The sequence below is a fragment of the Dipodomys ordii genome, unplaced genomic scaffold (assembly GCF_000151885.1).
Source record: "Dipodomys ordii isolate 6190 unplaced genomic scaffold, Dord_2.0 Scaffold201, whole genome shotgun sequence".
In the NCBI taxonomy this organism is placed as follows: domain Eukaryota; kingdom Metazoa; phylum Chordata; class Mammalia; order Rodentia; family Heteromyidae; genus Dipodomys; species Dipodomys ordii.
This window is the reverse complement of record NW_012267417.1, coordinates 792,013-808,335: the sequence shown is the minus strand read 5'-3', so window position 1 is coordinate 808,335 and position 16,323 is coordinate 792,013. Positions and strand designations below refer to the sequence as shown.

The following is a 16,323-nucleotide window of genomic DNA, read 5'->3' as shown; positions in this document are numbered from 1 at the left end:
TCCTTCCTTCTTCCCTTCCTTTCTTTCTTCCTTTCTTTCACTCAGGGCCTCATGCTCTCAGTTGCCTTTTTCCACTTAAGGATGGTACTCTACCATTTGAGTCACACCTCCACTTCCAGCTTTTTTGCTGGTTAATTGGCAACAACAGTCTCATGGATTTTTCTGCCTAGGCTGGTTTTAAACTGAGGTCCTTAGATATAAGCCCCCTGGATAGCTAGGATTACACGAGTGAGACTTGCTAGGATTATAGGAGTAAGACAACAGTGCCGGGTTGAAAAGTTTCTTATAATTCTGAGTACTAGGAAAAATCTTTGTTTCACCAAGAGAATTGGTTTCCTCTTATAAACGAAGAGGAAATGGTTACTCTTGTTTCTCTTTTTTCCCTTTGGCTGCCAGGACTCTCAAATCAAATTTGTAAACAGATTCTGTCAACGATATAAGAAATTATGGCTTGGGGCTGGGAAGGTGGCTCAGTGGTAGAGCGCTTGCCTTGCATGCCTGAGGCCCTGGGTTCGATTCCTCCCCACCACATAAGCAAAAATAAAAAGCCGGAAGTGGTGCTGTGGCTCAAGTGGTAGAGCGCTAGCCTTGAGCTGAAGAGCTGAGGGACAGTGCCCAGGCCCAGAGTTCAGGCCCCACAACCGGATCCTCCCCCCAAAAAATTTGGCTTATCTGTATTTTATTACTCTATACTTCTATTCTAGATCATACTTTTCCTCTATATTTTATTTGCCTAATTATCTTTTGGTATATACATATTTCTATAAATGTGTGTATATGTCCTCTTATCTTCCCTGATAGTATAAAACAATAAATGCCAGATTTCTTGAGTTTTCTTCTGCAACCCCTCTTTTATTGCTTAGAGTAAATACTCCTCTATCTTCCTACAGTATTTTGAGTTTGCATTTTTTCCCTTTGCTCAGGGTAAATATGTGGTCTGTTTTGATCCACTTGATGGCTCTTCCAACATTGACTGCCTTGTGTCCATCGGAACCATCTTTGGCATCTACAGAAAGGTAAAATGTGGTACAGCAGGTACCTGGTTTGGGACTAAAGTGGAGGTGACACAGGTGGTCCTGTTTCACAGAGGTAGAACTGTCAGAATGTGCAGTGAAACTGTAGGAGGCCTGAGAAGATTGTGTCAAGCGCTGAGACTTTTCCAGCTTGAATTGCAGAATAAGAGCTACAGAATTGTTAAAGCATAATCAAATAGTTAAAAAAAATAGTAAAAAACAGAAAGGTATTTCATTCTTTTAGCTATATCTTCCTTTTATGATGGAAAATGAAATTTGAAAAGACACAGCAGGTATAATGGTGATATGGCATGAACATAACAGTTTTCTTAACAGTTTGATGACAATTGAGATTATATAAAAATTATCCTTTAAGTCCTTTAAATTAGAGGTCTGCAAACCATGACACAGCTCCCTCCCATGTTTTACTCCAGGCCCAATACAGCTCACTGCCTAATCATATGCCCTATGAGCAAAGAATCATTGTTTAACATTTTTAACTGGTGGAAAAAAAAATCCAGAGAATAATATCTTATTGACCCATGGAATTTATATGAAGTTTACTCAGGTAAAACATGAGTATATAAATAAAGTTTTAGGGGCTGGGAAGGTGGCTCAGTGGTAGAGCGCTTGCCTTGCATGCTTGAGGCCCTGGATTCGATTCCTCAGCACCACATAAGCAGGAAAAAAAAGCCAGAAGTGGTACTGTGGCTCAAGTGGTAGAGTGCTAGCCTTGCGCTGAAGAGCTGAGGGACAGTGCCCAGACCCAGAGTTCAGGCCCCACGACCGGACCCCCCTCCCCCCTCCCAAAATAAAGTTTTATTGGTATAAGTTCATGCTCATTTATTCACACATTGTCTTTGGCTGGCTTTGTTTTACACTGTGAGGGGTGAGTAATGGTAATATAGACTATATGATGATATATAAAGCCTAAAAAGTTTTTACTCTCTGTCTGACTGTGGACAAAGTTTGCCAAACCTGCTCTAAGTCACAGATAATACACTGAGGCAGGACATGAACTCAGATTCCTGATTTGTGTCTTGCAACTGCATTGGAGAGAAATCAAGTAGAATGAATACCTGTAAGGCCATCACAAAATGTTATAAAATCAAAAGTAGGTCCTATCGGCTTCAGCTCTCATTTATTTTTTGTTGCTTTTTTATGCCACTCAGGACATAGGGCATGCTAGGAAAGTACTCTACCACAGAAACCCACCCCAAGGAAACTTTTGATGATTTGGTCAAGCCTGTGTTTCTTCATCTAAATGGTTTACTCAGCTTCAGCCTATTCCAGGGCACAGAGGCCACAACTTAAGAAGTGGGACCCATAATAGTTGAATATCTAAGATTGGTGTAGAGTCTACTATTATACATAGTTTCTTTTCAAGCATATGGGTTTCATCTCTTTCCTAAGTCATGCCTAAGAAACATACCCTTCCTGCAATAGACATGGAGAGATGTCATTTCCCTGCCAGATACCAGATCGATAGTATAATGAGAGAGATTTGCCACAAAATTATTCCATGTGGAAGAAGACCTCCAGTTAATTATGTAATTCAAATGAAAGCATCACTGATTCTTGCCAGCCTCATTTTTCATCTCAAACTCCCCTTCCAAAATTCTCTTAAGGAAAAAAAAATTCCTAGCAATTTGAGGCACTGGCTATCAACTAAAAATATCGATCCTTCTTTTCAACAGTAGCTTGAGTTAAGAAGCCTAGAATAGCCAGATGATTAGTAGCCACAGTCTTCTCAATTAACCTGAAGTGAATCTCATGAAATATCCAGAGTCAAGCATGACATTGAAGTTTTTGAAAGCCCTATTGATGCTTTGGAATATACACTGATATGTGTGATCCTTCCGCAGAGACCTGTCCTGCTTTTCTGCAGAGATTGATCTTGGCTAGAATCCAGCTCCTTGGTATACATGCTCAGTCAAAGAGCATGGTACATTGGGTCAGGTCTTGCCCCTGTGACTCCTGGATAGTCAGTCCCTAATGGGATCTTTCATGGTATATAGCCCAGGCAGCTGCTGAAGCAGTATGTCTTTAAGCTCACCCTGGCTGGAGGCTTGCAGAAGGGACAGGTTCTTCTAGGGTGTTGGGCAACTATACTGGCTAGAATGTGTGTCCAATTACTGAACTGGAATCAGTGCTGTTAGTGTTTATTTTGCCGTGTAATATAACAGATAATGTTTGCATGTTTAGAAGCAACTTTTGTTGAGCTTCCAGTTTCTTTTTATTTTTCTTCTCCAAATTAAAAATTAAAAAAACTATCCATATGAAATTATTTTGGATCACTTATTAGTCTACTCACTGTCCACCAGCTACATTCAAATTGGCAATGTCTGCATGACTAAAAGAATAACTTCCAAAAGAGACCATAGTTGCCTACATGAGGAAAGACCACTAATGACATGACAGAACTCTTCCTTAGCCATTTCCACCTGACTTTCTCCTCTGGCACTACAAGTGTCCTGAATCTATGGTCTTTCCTCTGATACTCCTTATGGGGTTATGGGAAATAAAATCAAAACCAATACCTCTAGCAGGTGACAGCCTTGGAAAGGTAAAGAAAGGTAGGATCCAACAACTTTCTAGTTTGTCAAGTACCTTCTGCTTCCTTGAGCCCTGTGAGAGGAGGAATAGACCCACACCCAATAGGGGAATCATCCATTGCTGGGGTTTGCAGAGCAAAAGGCAGGCATTAGGGAGGAGGCTGGGCTAGAAATGTATTCCTCAAAATCCATAATTTAGTGGACTCTCTTTTGATCTATAGTACATGGGGTTATAGCCAAGTGTTAGCATTCCTTATTCAATACAAGGAAACAGAAGTGTGTTTGGTGGTATATTTCAGGGAGTAGTTGTTCACTTTTGCACTTTTGCCCAAACGGGGTTTGGATGATTCTGGGCAAAATATATCTCTGGGGGACTGTTTCCTTGACACAGTGAGTACAAGAGAGCCTATGGAGAGGCCTGTTTCAAGGGAGATGGGTAACTGTATAAATGATCCCCTGACAGCTAGTCCATGTTGACAAAGGCCATTCATTTCTTTTTTTCAGGGTGGTACATTGACAAAATTGGCCATTTCAGGAAAACAATTCAAATGTTTGACCTGCGTTTAGTCTGTGTTGAGTGGAACAGTACTATCTGCTGAATACAAGCCAAAGTAAATCAAATTACTCAACACAATTTACACAATTAACTAGCCAGTCACCCCAAGAGTCACGTATGGCACATGATGAAATTCAGGTTCTTAGCACCATCCTAACAAGTCTGCGCTGCTGCCACAGAGATGTTTTTTTTTTTCTTTGCCAATATTGGGGTTTGAACTCAGGGCCTTGGGGCTGTTCCTTATCTTTTGTGCTCAAGGCTAATGCTCTACTAGCTGAGCCACAACTCTACTTCTGATGCTTTGGTGGTTAATTAGAATCTTGCAGGTTTAACTGCCCAGGCTGACTTTGATCTGCAATCTTCAGATATCAGCTCCTGAGACCTAAGTTTAAATTTATATTTTTACCTTGCATTTCTAGGTAAATACTCTTCCACTTGAGCTGTGTGGTCTTTTCTGGTCCTTTTACTTTTAATTTGGTTTTTTCAGATAGGATCTCATGCTTTTGCACAGGATGACCTTGGTCTATGATTCTTCTTGTGTGGCTGAGGTTACAAGCATGTACTACAGTGGACAGCTTTATTTTTTTTTTAATTTAGAAAGGGTCTCAGCAGAGGATGTGCTTTAAGAAATCCATCAGGTGATTCTGATGCAGTTGGTCTATGTACCACACTTTTAAAAGGTAAAGGAATAAAGTACCTAGGATAATATGCTGGGTAACCTCCTTCTCCAGTTTTATGATAGAGATATTCTTAGCTTCTGGGGGAAGAAATAAAGGAATTGGAGGGAAATGGACATTTATTTTTTGTTTCTGTTTAAATTCAAGCTGAGTATCTATGGTGAAAGATTTGTCTGGAGACATTTCAAGGAATAAACTAACCAAGTGTTAGTAAAGAAAGCAATTAACAATAAGAAAAGACAATTTAGGAAACACCTCAAAATTTCCTATCCCTAATAGTAGTCAAACTGGGTTACATGACCTAGAGGTCTGTGATTTTAATGGAAATAAGAACAATAGGACTCCTGGAGATAATCCTTTTGTTAAATTTTTTTTAATTTTATTTTATTTGTGAACATACTGTACAGAGGAGTTACAATTACATGGGCAGGATAATCCTTTTGTTAAATTTTTGTAGTGAGTACATATGTGCATGTTGCTTGGCACTGGTTTGTGATGTGAAATGTGTTTCTTTTGGATTTTTTGGTATGTGTTGTGTGCCACTTCTGGAGCTTGAACTCAGGGTCTCAGCGCTGCCCCTGAGCTTTTGTGCTTAAGGTTAGTGCTCTACCACTTGAGCCACAGCTACACCTCCGATTTTTTTTTTTGGGTTGGTCATGAGGTTTTAACTCTGGGCCTGGGTGCTGTCCCTGAGCTCTTCAGCTCAAGGTGAGTGCTCTACCACTTGAACCACAGAACTACTTGTGGTTTTCTGGTACTTAATTGGAGATGAGTCTTAGGGACTTTTGTGCCCGGGCTGCCTTTGAACCATGATCCTCAGATCTCAGCCTCTTGAGTAGTTAGAATTACAGGTGAGAGGCACTGGTGTCAGGCTTCTTTTTAATTTTTAAATTGAGACATCGGGCCAGGTGCTGGCGGCTCATGCCTGTAATCCTAGCTATCAGGAGGCTGAGATCTAAGGTTTGCAATTCACAGCCAGCCTGGGCAGCAAAGTCTATGAGAGTCTTATTTCTAATTAGCCACCAGAAAACTGGAAGTGGCGCTGTGGCTCCAAGTGGTAGAGTGCTAGCTTTGAGTGAAACAGCTCAGGACCGCACTGACAAAAAAAAAATGTTGAAACAATCATACATATTTATAGGGTACCATGTTCAGATCAGGGTAAGCATCTTTCTCTTTGTTGATCATTTCTTCATGGTGAGAACATTGTAAGTCCTTTCTTCTAAGTGTTTTAAAACATAGTTCATGATTGTTATTTATAGTCACCCTGTTGTGCAGTAGAACACCAAGGCTTATTTCTTCTATTCAAGTAAGACCTCGTACACATTGCCTAGCCAATCTTCATCCCACTTTCCTTCCTACTCTTCCTGGCCTGTGATAATGACTCTTCTACTCCCAATGTCTGGGAGAACAGCTCTAAAATCGCTTCTTCCTTGAGTCACGGTCAAATATTCAAGCAGCAACTGTCTTACCCTGTAATAACTCAAGGGAGATGTTCTAAATCCCTGAATTTCTGAGAATGTCTTTGATGTAGGAGTTGTATGACCGACTGTACTACTCAGCGGGTCTGCGCTATGACTGGCAAGAGCTCACGAAATTGATTTCCTCACCAGACTCTGCCCTGGAGGCCTGCGTTAATTTATTTAAATAAAGATGGAGTGGGCAGGTGAAAGACATTGATGCCTGTAATTAGATTCTATTAGCAGGAGCTGGCAAGAAGGCATGCTGTTTTTTGGAAGTGATAACGGAGAGATGAGGGAATATCAAATTAGACAAGCAGGAGGAGGACCCTGATTGGAAAGAAGGCGGTGGATGCAGGAAGTTGGGGGGAAGGCTGTGGTGATAATGTAATCAGGATGCTGCTGATGTGGGCATTCGGGCCCCTCAGGGAAGAAGAACACCTTAACATGCATCCTGCTAAATTGAAAAATAAATACAACACTCCACAAAACTTGTTTTCTTTTGTTCTAGAAATCCACTGGTGAGCCTTCCGAGAAGGATGCTCTGCAGCCGGGCCGGAACCTGGTGGCTGCGGGCTACGCTCTCTATGGTAGTGCTACCATGTTGGTCCTGGCCATGGAGAGTGGTGTGAACTGCTTCATGCTGGACCCGGTGAGCCATCTAAAGGCAGGCTGGGTGCTTAGTTGGTGACTGTGAGGTAGTTTTTTCTGCTCTGTGTGTGTGTGTGTGTGTGTGTGTGTGTGTGTGTAGTAAGAGGTGTGTAGAAATGGAGGTCTCTGGAGGGCTGACAGTGTAACACTGGAGCAGGGAAGAGACCGAGGACCGAAAGACAATGGAGGTGGGAAGTGATGTCTGTACTGAGCATGAGATCAGGTCTTTTGTTTCAAGATGAATTAAAAAAAATAAAACCACCATTACGCTAGTGAGTGGAATGCCCATGGAGCCCAGGCAGGCCTGGGCTGATGGAAGTACACCGGGGAAAGAAAGGCTGGAGACTGAGATGAGACAAAGAGTCTAGCAATGGTTCTAAGTTGGGAATGGAGCCCAGTCTCTCCAAGGCTTACAGTGTTTGAAGAAACACTGTATTAACAATAACAACAACAACAATAATCATGAAACAGTAATGTTTTTAGATGTGTGATGCACTGAGCTGGTCAGCTCAAATACACTAGAGAATGTGAACAGGCTGGCAGATGGCCTGTGTGCACCCCACTGTATCCATTTCTTACCTTTCTAGCTTAGCAACAAGAGGTGGTTTTCCTCAGGTGAGTGGTATCCCAGCGAAAGCAGTGAACACCATTATTTCTTCAAACTAGCTCCCAAATTTATCTGTGGTATGTGCGTGCACATAGACCTTCAGTTAATATTTGCATTGTGTGTGTGTGTGTGTGTGTGTGTGTGTGTGTGTGTGTGTGTGCGCCAGTCCTAGGGCTTGAACTCAGAGCCTGGGTGCTGTGTCTGAGCTTTTTTTTCTTCAAAGCTAGCATTCTACCATTTGAGCCATAGCTTCACTTCTGGCTTTTTGATGGTTAATTGGAGATAAGAGTTTCATGGACTGTCCTGCCTGGGCTGGCTTTGAACTGCAATCCTCTGATCTCAGCCCCCCCCCCCAGAAGCTAAGATTACAGGTGCCACTGGTACCCGGCTATCCTTTGCAATTTTGTGTAGGCTTTAAGGAGCTCAAAACAAAAGAAAATAAAAGAAGGAAGTGAAGATCAATCTTAAGTCTACCTTACAGAGAAAAGTTACTTCACACAGAGGAGTCCCTGGGGCCATGAAAAATGTTCACTAGCAGTTTTAATTTGTGGATAGGTATTTCCACATGTCCATTAGTGTGCCCATTGCTTATTTATTCAGTTAGATGACAGTTCCAACAGAGCAGGTAAAATTAGAGAAAGAAATTTCTTTAAATATTTCTGTGCAACTAAACTCATCACTAAAACAAGCTGGAAATAATAATCTTCAGTACACTGACACGTTCATTAAGCATTTGGTCCAGGATGCCAAGGGAGAAAGAATTATGTTCATAAATTGTTTTTAGAAATATGTCAGCCATTAATGGAACACTTTCTACGGTGATTTTTTTGCTGACAAATTGAACACAGGATTCTAGAATCCTCTGTGCAAGGCATGCTGGTTCCAGGGAGGCCTCTCAGATTGCATGGGTGACAACTGATACACATCAGACCAAGGGTCACCTTTGACCCCTGATCAGAGCTGGACTTTCACCTCCTTGGAAACATAGACGGTTAACAAATAAACAAAGGCAAGGGCATAGCACTAGTTAAAATGTCTGATGAAGTGAAGTCAGGGGAAAATAGTGGCAGAATCGGAGCAAAGTTCAGTCTGTGCCCAGGACAAAGCTTCTGAAGTCAGTGGTATTTGCTGATGCGTTGCCTGTTTAGACATTTACAGCTTCCCCAGACATTATTCTTCTGGTGCTTTCAGTGTTACCTTTGAGTCAATGGACATAGAGAAAGAAAATAAATCTTCTCTTCTTGTTTTCTAGTTTGCAGATGCTGTCTACAGGAGTAAGTTTCTGTGTCAATAAGGTTTTTCTCTTCTCACATCTAAACAAGAACATAGCAGGTTGTTGTAATGCTCCCTTGCTGGCTGCCAGCCCTTCCTTGACTTGAATCCTTCAGCTCACTGCTGCCTGGGGCAGCCAAGCCTCCCTCTACAGAGATGCTAAGTGCTTCCTTTGTGATTTGGCTTGCTGCAAAGACAGGTTGATGGCTTCTGCTAAAACCATGGTGATTGCATTTCTAGCAGCTTTAACTTTCAAGGGGGCATTTATGTCTCTTGTCTCTTTATGTAGAGACTCCCTTTCTTCACACCCCCACCCAGGACACTCAGGCTGGATACCCAAACTGGATGCCTGGAGGGCATGGCTTCCTGAGCTTTGCATGCAATGGCTGCTGTTGGTTACAAGATGGCTTCCTTTTCTACATGTTTTATTGCAATATACGTGTGTGTGTGTGTGTGTGTGTGTGTGTGTGTTAGTTTTACTAGATATAAGACTATTCCTGTATTTATGGTCAAATATTTTGGAAATACAACAAGAATAACAAAGGCATAAAAAGGTGCTAGAAGTATAGCTCAGTGATTGAATACCTGTTTAGCAAGTATGAGACCTTCAGTTCAAATCCTAAGGCATAAAAGTAAAAAAGAAGGCCTCAGTGATTCATGACTAATCCTAACTAGTTAGGAGGCTGAAATCTGAGGATCACAGTTTGAAGCCAGCCTGGGCAGGAAAGCCCATGATACTCTAATCTCCAACTTACCACCAAAAAGCTGGAAGTGAAGGTAGTTGTGGTAGAGTACCAGACTTGAGCAGAAAAAGCTAAGGGAGAAAACCCAAACCTTGCATTCAAGCCTGGGTACTGGCACATGTGTGCATACACACGTGTACACATACGTCAAAGACTTTCTTGCAATGATAGTTTCCCATGACCACTGTTAATTCTATTCTCCCTTTCTGCTTTCTTCCTTTTCTAGTTTCAACCCACTCCAGGAACCGGTGTTTGGGATGGGAATAAATAGCTGGCCTCCCTTAACTACCTCTCTTCTCATTAGAGCACGTGTCCTGCCCATGAGGAGAGTCTCAGTCATATTTTACCTACTAGCAGTCTGTACCATTAGTCCAAAGCAGTAGTTATGGGACCCTTCTCTACCAATTCAAGTCTCCTTTGAAGAACAAAAAGTCAGAAGCTTAGGGCTGGGGCTGTGTTTGGGGAGGTGCACTTAGATTAATTGTATAACAAAGGTGTATGGCATTCTGGGACTCAAAACTCAGGGCTCCATTTTTCTCTGCAGCAACATATGAAAGAGATGATTTTTTTTTGTTGTTGTTTTTTGGTCATGGGGCCTGACTTCTGGGCCTGGGCGCTTTCCCTCAGCTCTTCAGCTCAAGGCTAGCCTTCTACCACTTGAGCCACAGAGCCACTTCTGGTTTTTTCTGTTTATGTGGTACTGAGGAATCAAACCCAGGACCTCATGCATGCAAGGCAAGCATTCTACCACTGAGCTACCTTCCCAGCCCAAGAGATGATTAAAAAAAAAATCAAGGTAGAAATGTACTGTAGTCTCCTGTCTGTCCTGCACCAGCATTGTGTGTATGTGTGTGTAAAATCATTGCTCTGGACACACAACCCTTGTTCTTGCTCAGATTTTACCCGTGTGTGTAAGATTTCTTTCTTGTTTTACTGTAAACATTTGCAATCAAAGTCAGAAGCTCCCTGTGGACTTCCCCAGCACCCATTTTTATCTACCCTGATTTCCTTTCACTCATTACTACTGTCTCCCTTTAGCTGGGTCACAATTATTGAAGCAGCTGGCTGGAGTCACTGGTATTCCAGGCCACTTCCTGGGCTAGCCTAACCCAACCAGCCCATTCAACACCTTGCTCATGCTTGGGGCAGATAGGTTCTCATTCACATTTCCTTCCTTGTGTCCAAGAGCATCGGAGAATTCATTTTGGTGGACAAGAATGTGAAGATCAAAAAGAAAGGGAACATCTACAGCCTTAATGAGGGCTATGCCAAGGACTTTGACCCTGCCATCACTGAGTATCTCCAGAGGAAAAAGTTTCCTCCAGTAAGTGCGGGGCACCAAAGTGAGCTGGTACAATGACCAGGCATCTGGCGTGAAGGGCAGCTCTGGGGGAGGGGTAGCTGTCCTTTGAGAGGGAAAGGGGCCGTTGGGGTTGAAAAGAGGCCTGGACCATATTTGGGACTCTTGGCTTATGAATAAATCAATTGCAGGCTGCCAGTGGCTCACACCTGTAATCTTAGCTATGCAGGAAGCTGAGGTCTAAGGGTGGCAGTTTGAAGCCAGCCTGGGCAGGAAAGTTTGTGAGACTCTTATCTCCAACGGATCACCAAAAATGCTGGAGGTAGAGCTGTGGCTCAAGTAGTAAACTAAGAAGTTAGTGGATAGAAGACAAGGGGCTGTATAGGTGGCCCTATGGGGGATTATGTGATTTGCTCTACCCTCATTCCAAAGCCACTGGCAGCAGCTATGTTCCAAGATACAGACTATTAGCAGGGCATCCAAGGTCCTCAGAGCCAGCCTCAAACCTTCTTTCCACCTTGATTAGCTCTCCTTTCCCTTTCTCTAGTATTCTTCTATACCCCAGGCCCCTTTGCCTTTGCTTATGCCAACCCTTCTCCTAGGAAAAGCACATGTCCTCTCCTGCCCAGTTGCTTGGCAAAATCCTTCTCAGTCTTCAAAGTGCTGCTAAATGGTACACTTTTGTGATACCTGCCCTAATTTCTTAGCCAATTACATATACCCTTTTTGGCAATTCTTACAGTAATTAGAACTTTGGGGAGATGCTGTCTCCATTACTCCATTTCCTGCTTCCTGGAAATGGAATTTTTTCCAGTCCATTTCTTAGCACATTTTGTAATATGCTCGATTATTAATTTATTTACTTATTTTCGTGGGACTAAGGATTGAATCCAGGCCATGGTCATATTAGGTAAGTGTTCTGCCACTTGAGCTAGGTCCCCCTCACCTCTTTGCCAAATGGTTGTGGGTATAAATAAGCCAAGGGGACACAAAGAGAAGGCCCCTCTATTTTCTGCAACCCTAATAATTGTTTTTAACCTTGTAGGATAACTCAGCTCCATATGGTGCTCGGTACGTGGGCTCCATGGTGGCTGACGTTCACCGCACTCTTGTCTATGGTGGGATCTTTTTGTACCCTGCTAACAAGAAGAGCCCCAGTGGGAAGGTATGCACATCCTCTGAGAAGTGACTAAGAGCCATGGGTTTCTGATAGGCCTGTAGGATTCCACTTCATTAGGAAGAAAGCAAGGTTATGATAGCTGTTCTGCTCTCCGGGTGGTTGCTAACGATCTGTGGCATATTCTTTTCTAGATTCCAGGGAAAGCCAGACAATATCAGGTACATGTAGAAATACTACTCTCTGGAGAGTCCTTCTAAAGCTATGGGGCAAAAGAGAATTAATAGAGTTATGGTCAAGAGGAGATGAAAAGTGCTTAGAGTTTCCAGTGGGTGTGTGGTTTGGCTTGGACAAAATGAGTTCCATTCATAAAGTGAAATGAAATAGTCTAGTCTTATTTCCAAGGCAGCAAATCAAATATGTATTGCAAATGGAGGTCTTCTTTGATCACTTTCAAAAGGCATGAAATAGAAATAACTAATGAACCTGACATTTGCTACTTGCAAAATGATACTGTTTAGGGAAGGAAAGCATCTCTGGGGAAACCTAGAGTGCTCAGGTAATTTTCCCACTTACTGCACAGGTCCAGTGTGCAAGCCAAGGGTGGGGCATGCTTTTTCTGTGTTGGCTAAGGGACATCTTTTCTTCTTCCCATACAAGGTGTCATTGTGCTTCCTTAAGTATTATGACCTCTTTATTATTTCCCCCCCCCCCAGTGGATACGTTACCTGCTTTTCTAGGTTAGAGAAATTAGAAATGGATGTATCTGGGATATATCTAGATATCTCTTTATGGCACACATGTGGTGTGAACTTCCATGCAGACATTTTTCTTTACGTAAAACACTGGGCTTGCTGTCACCATCCCAAGCTATATAATTTACCTGCTTTATAGCACTCTTCTTTCTAAGGCTTTAAAAAATGGTTTTTAATACAAATGTTGAACCTCTTCCTCCTGTTTCTTTTTTTTTTGTCCCCCTTCATGTCTGGCCCTGACACCTATATGGAAGTAGTCAGGAAACACCTGCACAGAGCTGTCTGCTCAGTAGGCAGACTGCATGAAAATGCATATGATAAAAAAGTTAATATTTAAAAGTAAATGCCAGGATGTATAACATACTAAATCCCAACCCTGGAGCCTTGGGAGGATTGTAAAAGGAATGCATACAGAGTTGCAAACAATATTGCACTGTTTGGAGGAGCCAGTCTGCTTTCCAGATGTCTGCAGCCAGACACTACTGTGGATTTAAAAAAAAATACGTTTAGAATAGGCAAAGCTCCATCCAAAACACACCCAGGATCGCTCATTAAGTCCAGTTTCTGGGCAATAAAGCAAAGGGAACCATCAAGACTGCCAAAATGTCATTCTGTCCCGATTCCAGGTGGTCTACTTCACATTTGCATTAGGCAATCTATGGGCTGGCAACAGCTTGATGAATGGTTTTATTTAACCAAATGGCTTATTCATTTTGTCTCAGATGCAACCACTCACACAAGGAAAAAAAGTATTAGTTACCTTGGAAACTCCCACCAGCCATTGCAGTGTTTTGAGAGTGTAGAAACGAGTCCCCCCTCTATAACACTGGTATCTGCTCTTTGTTTTCCAGTTGAGACTGCTGTATGAATGTAACCCTATGGCCTATGTCATGGAGAAGGCAGGGGGGCTGGCTACTACTGGGAAGCAAGCTATATTAGATATCGTTCCCACGGATATCCATCAGAGGGCGCCAGTCATCCTGGGGTCCCCCGATGATGTCATGGAATTCCTGGAGATATATAAGAAGCATGCTGCCAAATGAAGAGATGGCCTCGCTCACCTCTCCCCACCGCCAAAGAATTATCTTTCATGCATCTGGACCTTTGATCTCAGAGGGCACTACCCAACTCTGATTGTGCCTTGTACATTCCTAGACAGCCTGAATATTTTTACTATCCAATGTCTGATGCTTCCAAATCCAAATGCTATCTCTGTAATGCCACAGGTGGGCAAGTATATTTTAAGTGAATGGCAAAAGAAACATATTCTTCCTTTGTAAAAGAAGTCTTGACTGCTTTGTGTCAAATAATGATAAAAACACATAGAACAAATGCATTAGACAACTCATTTAGTCTTTGCAATAACCATACGAATCAAATGCTATGAATAATAGATTTTGTAGCTATTGAAAAGGAGAACTGAGAATAGAAGCAATTTGTCTGGTTTCCAGAAGACTGAGCTGGGATATGAACTCAAGAGTTCTGATCACTGAGTTCTAGGCTCACGTATTGCTTCTGGTATATGTTGTTCTAGACTGTACAGAAATAACCAGAACAAGGTTGTCATGTCCAAGATAGTGGTGGTAGCTCTGTATATCTTCTTGGCCTGTACATGGTGTAACCATCTGAATCACAAATGAGGGTTTACAGTATTATTCCATGGTGGTTTTCCTATGAAAGCAGGGTGCTTCATTGAACAAAGCCCAATAATTCCTAGAGTCTATTACATAAGGACAAGAATTCATCATAAAAACTAGGCACTAGTGGCTCATACCTATAATCTTAACTGCTCAGGAGGCTGAGAACTGAGGATCATGGTTCAAAGCCAGTCTGGCAGACAAATCCATGAGACTTTTATCTACAGTTAGCCAGCAAAACAACAACAACAAAACAACACTGGAAGTAGAGTGATGGCCTTAAATGAAAAAGCCAACTGAGAGTCTGAGGCCTTGAGTTCAGGCCCCAGTACTGGTATACACACATCAAAAGAACCCGATGTAAGGGAATTTGATTAGGGGTTCAAGTGTGCTTCTCACAAAGTAAACCTGGTAAGTTCAGCTCTTAGCTGACCTTGACTGTATGTGAGTCCAAAGGTCATCCCGGCATGTTTATTTATTTATTTATTTTTGGGTCCGGTCCTGGGGCCTGAACTCTGGGTCTAGGTGCTGTCCCTCAGCATTTCAGCTCAAGGCTAGCACTCTACCACTTGAGCCACAGCGCCACTTCCGGCTTTTTTCTTTTTGCTTATGTGGTGCTGAGGAATCGAACCAGGGCTCAGGCATGCAAGGCAAGCGCTCTGCCACTGAGCCAACTTCCCAGCCCATGGCAAGTGTTTAGTTACATGTTTGATATGGTTGCGGGTATGTGTGTAGAAAATAATGTGATTTTTCACATATGAATTAAAATAAGTGTCTGCATAGATCTTACTTCTCTCCTCCACTCTTCATCAATTCCATGTCTTTCTTTTTTTTTTTTTGGTCGGTCATGGGGCTTGAACTCTGGGCCTGGGCGCTGTCCCTCAGCTCTTCAGCTCAAGGCCAGCACTCTACCACTTGAGCTACAGTGTGTAGATAGGAGTCTCACGGTCTCTCCTGCCCGGGCTGGCTTTGAACGGCGATCCTCAGATCTCAGCCTCCTGAGTAGCTAGGATTACAGGCATGAGCCACCAGCGCTCGGCAATTCCATGTCTTTCTGATGAGAACCTTAGTTTGATCCTAAGTATTGAATCTGCTTTTATCCACAAAATGTACTTCAGTCACAGCAATTCCTCTACTCAGGAGAGGGGAAGGGCTCTAAGGAAAGTCACCTGATTCACAAAGAAGCTTCAGGGTTTTAACCTTGGCTTCTGTTCTTAATGCTCTGAAGATATGATAGTGAGGTGAGGGAAACAATAGTCCCCACCCTGGAGCCATAATGAAACCAAGAAAGATAATAGAAGTAAACCTTTCCTTTATTTCTGTGTGTATGTTTTATGCAGTGTCTTTTGATTGAGACATGAGCTCATGAATAGAATGGTTTCATGCTGTTTATTGTATTCAACTTCAAATGCAACCAAGTGTCCAGCTCATAGCAAGGTAGACTTGATCCAAGCTGAACATGGTGGTCCATGCCTAAGATCCCAGCTATTCAGAGAGCAGAGGCCGGAGGATGGTGAATTTGAGCTCAAACCTGGCAATGTTAATGAGACCTGCCTCAGAAACAAAATATAAACAAAGGGCTGGGTGTGTGGCTCAAGTGGTAGAGCACTTGCCTTGGATGGGTTGAGATCTTGGGTTCAATCCCTTACTCTGAAAAGAAAAAGGGGAGAGGCATGGTCCAAACAGGGAAGGGAAAAACATTTTCTGATGATGATTATAAGATCTCAGAATTGGACTTGAGACCTTAGAGGTGGCCCTTAGGCAGATGAGGGGATGGGTTCTGATCCACTGAAGGTTACACAGGGATACCAGCAACCAAGGCTCTGCAATGTCACACTGCCATGATAGTGGAGACTCTACTCCTAATCAAACCCATGGGGTTCCTTTTACAAGGAAAGCACATCCCCACACAAGTAAGCACATATTTGTCTGTGAGTGTTTCTGTTTTTTTTTTTTTTTTTGGTCGATTGTGGGGCCTGAACT

At 42.5% G+C, this 16,323-nt stretch overlaps 1 protein-coding gene across 1 annotated transcript in view; it reads left to right on the top strand.

Annotated features, from left to right (window-relative positions):
* The window catches only part of Fbp1 (fructose-1,6-bisphosphatase 1), a 28,960-nt gene extending 14,905 nt beyond the window's left edge, over positions 1-14,055 (top strand). Inside the window, exons 3-7 of the mRNA XM_013034932.1 lie at positions 924-1,016; positions 6,770-6,910; positions 10,718-10,855; positions 11,877-11,996; positions 13,555-14,055. Of these exons, the coding sequence (XP_012890386.1) occupies positions 924-1,016; positions 6,770-6,910; positions 10,718-10,855; positions 11,877-11,996; positions 13,555-13,746 (684 nt within the window). The 3' untranslated portion in view covers positions 13,747-14,055. The remainder of the gene's footprint in view (positions 1-923; positions 1,017-6,769; positions 6,911-10,717; positions 10,856-11,876; positions 11,997-13,554) is intronic.
* Positions 14,056-16,323: the final 2,268 nt, after the last annotated feature.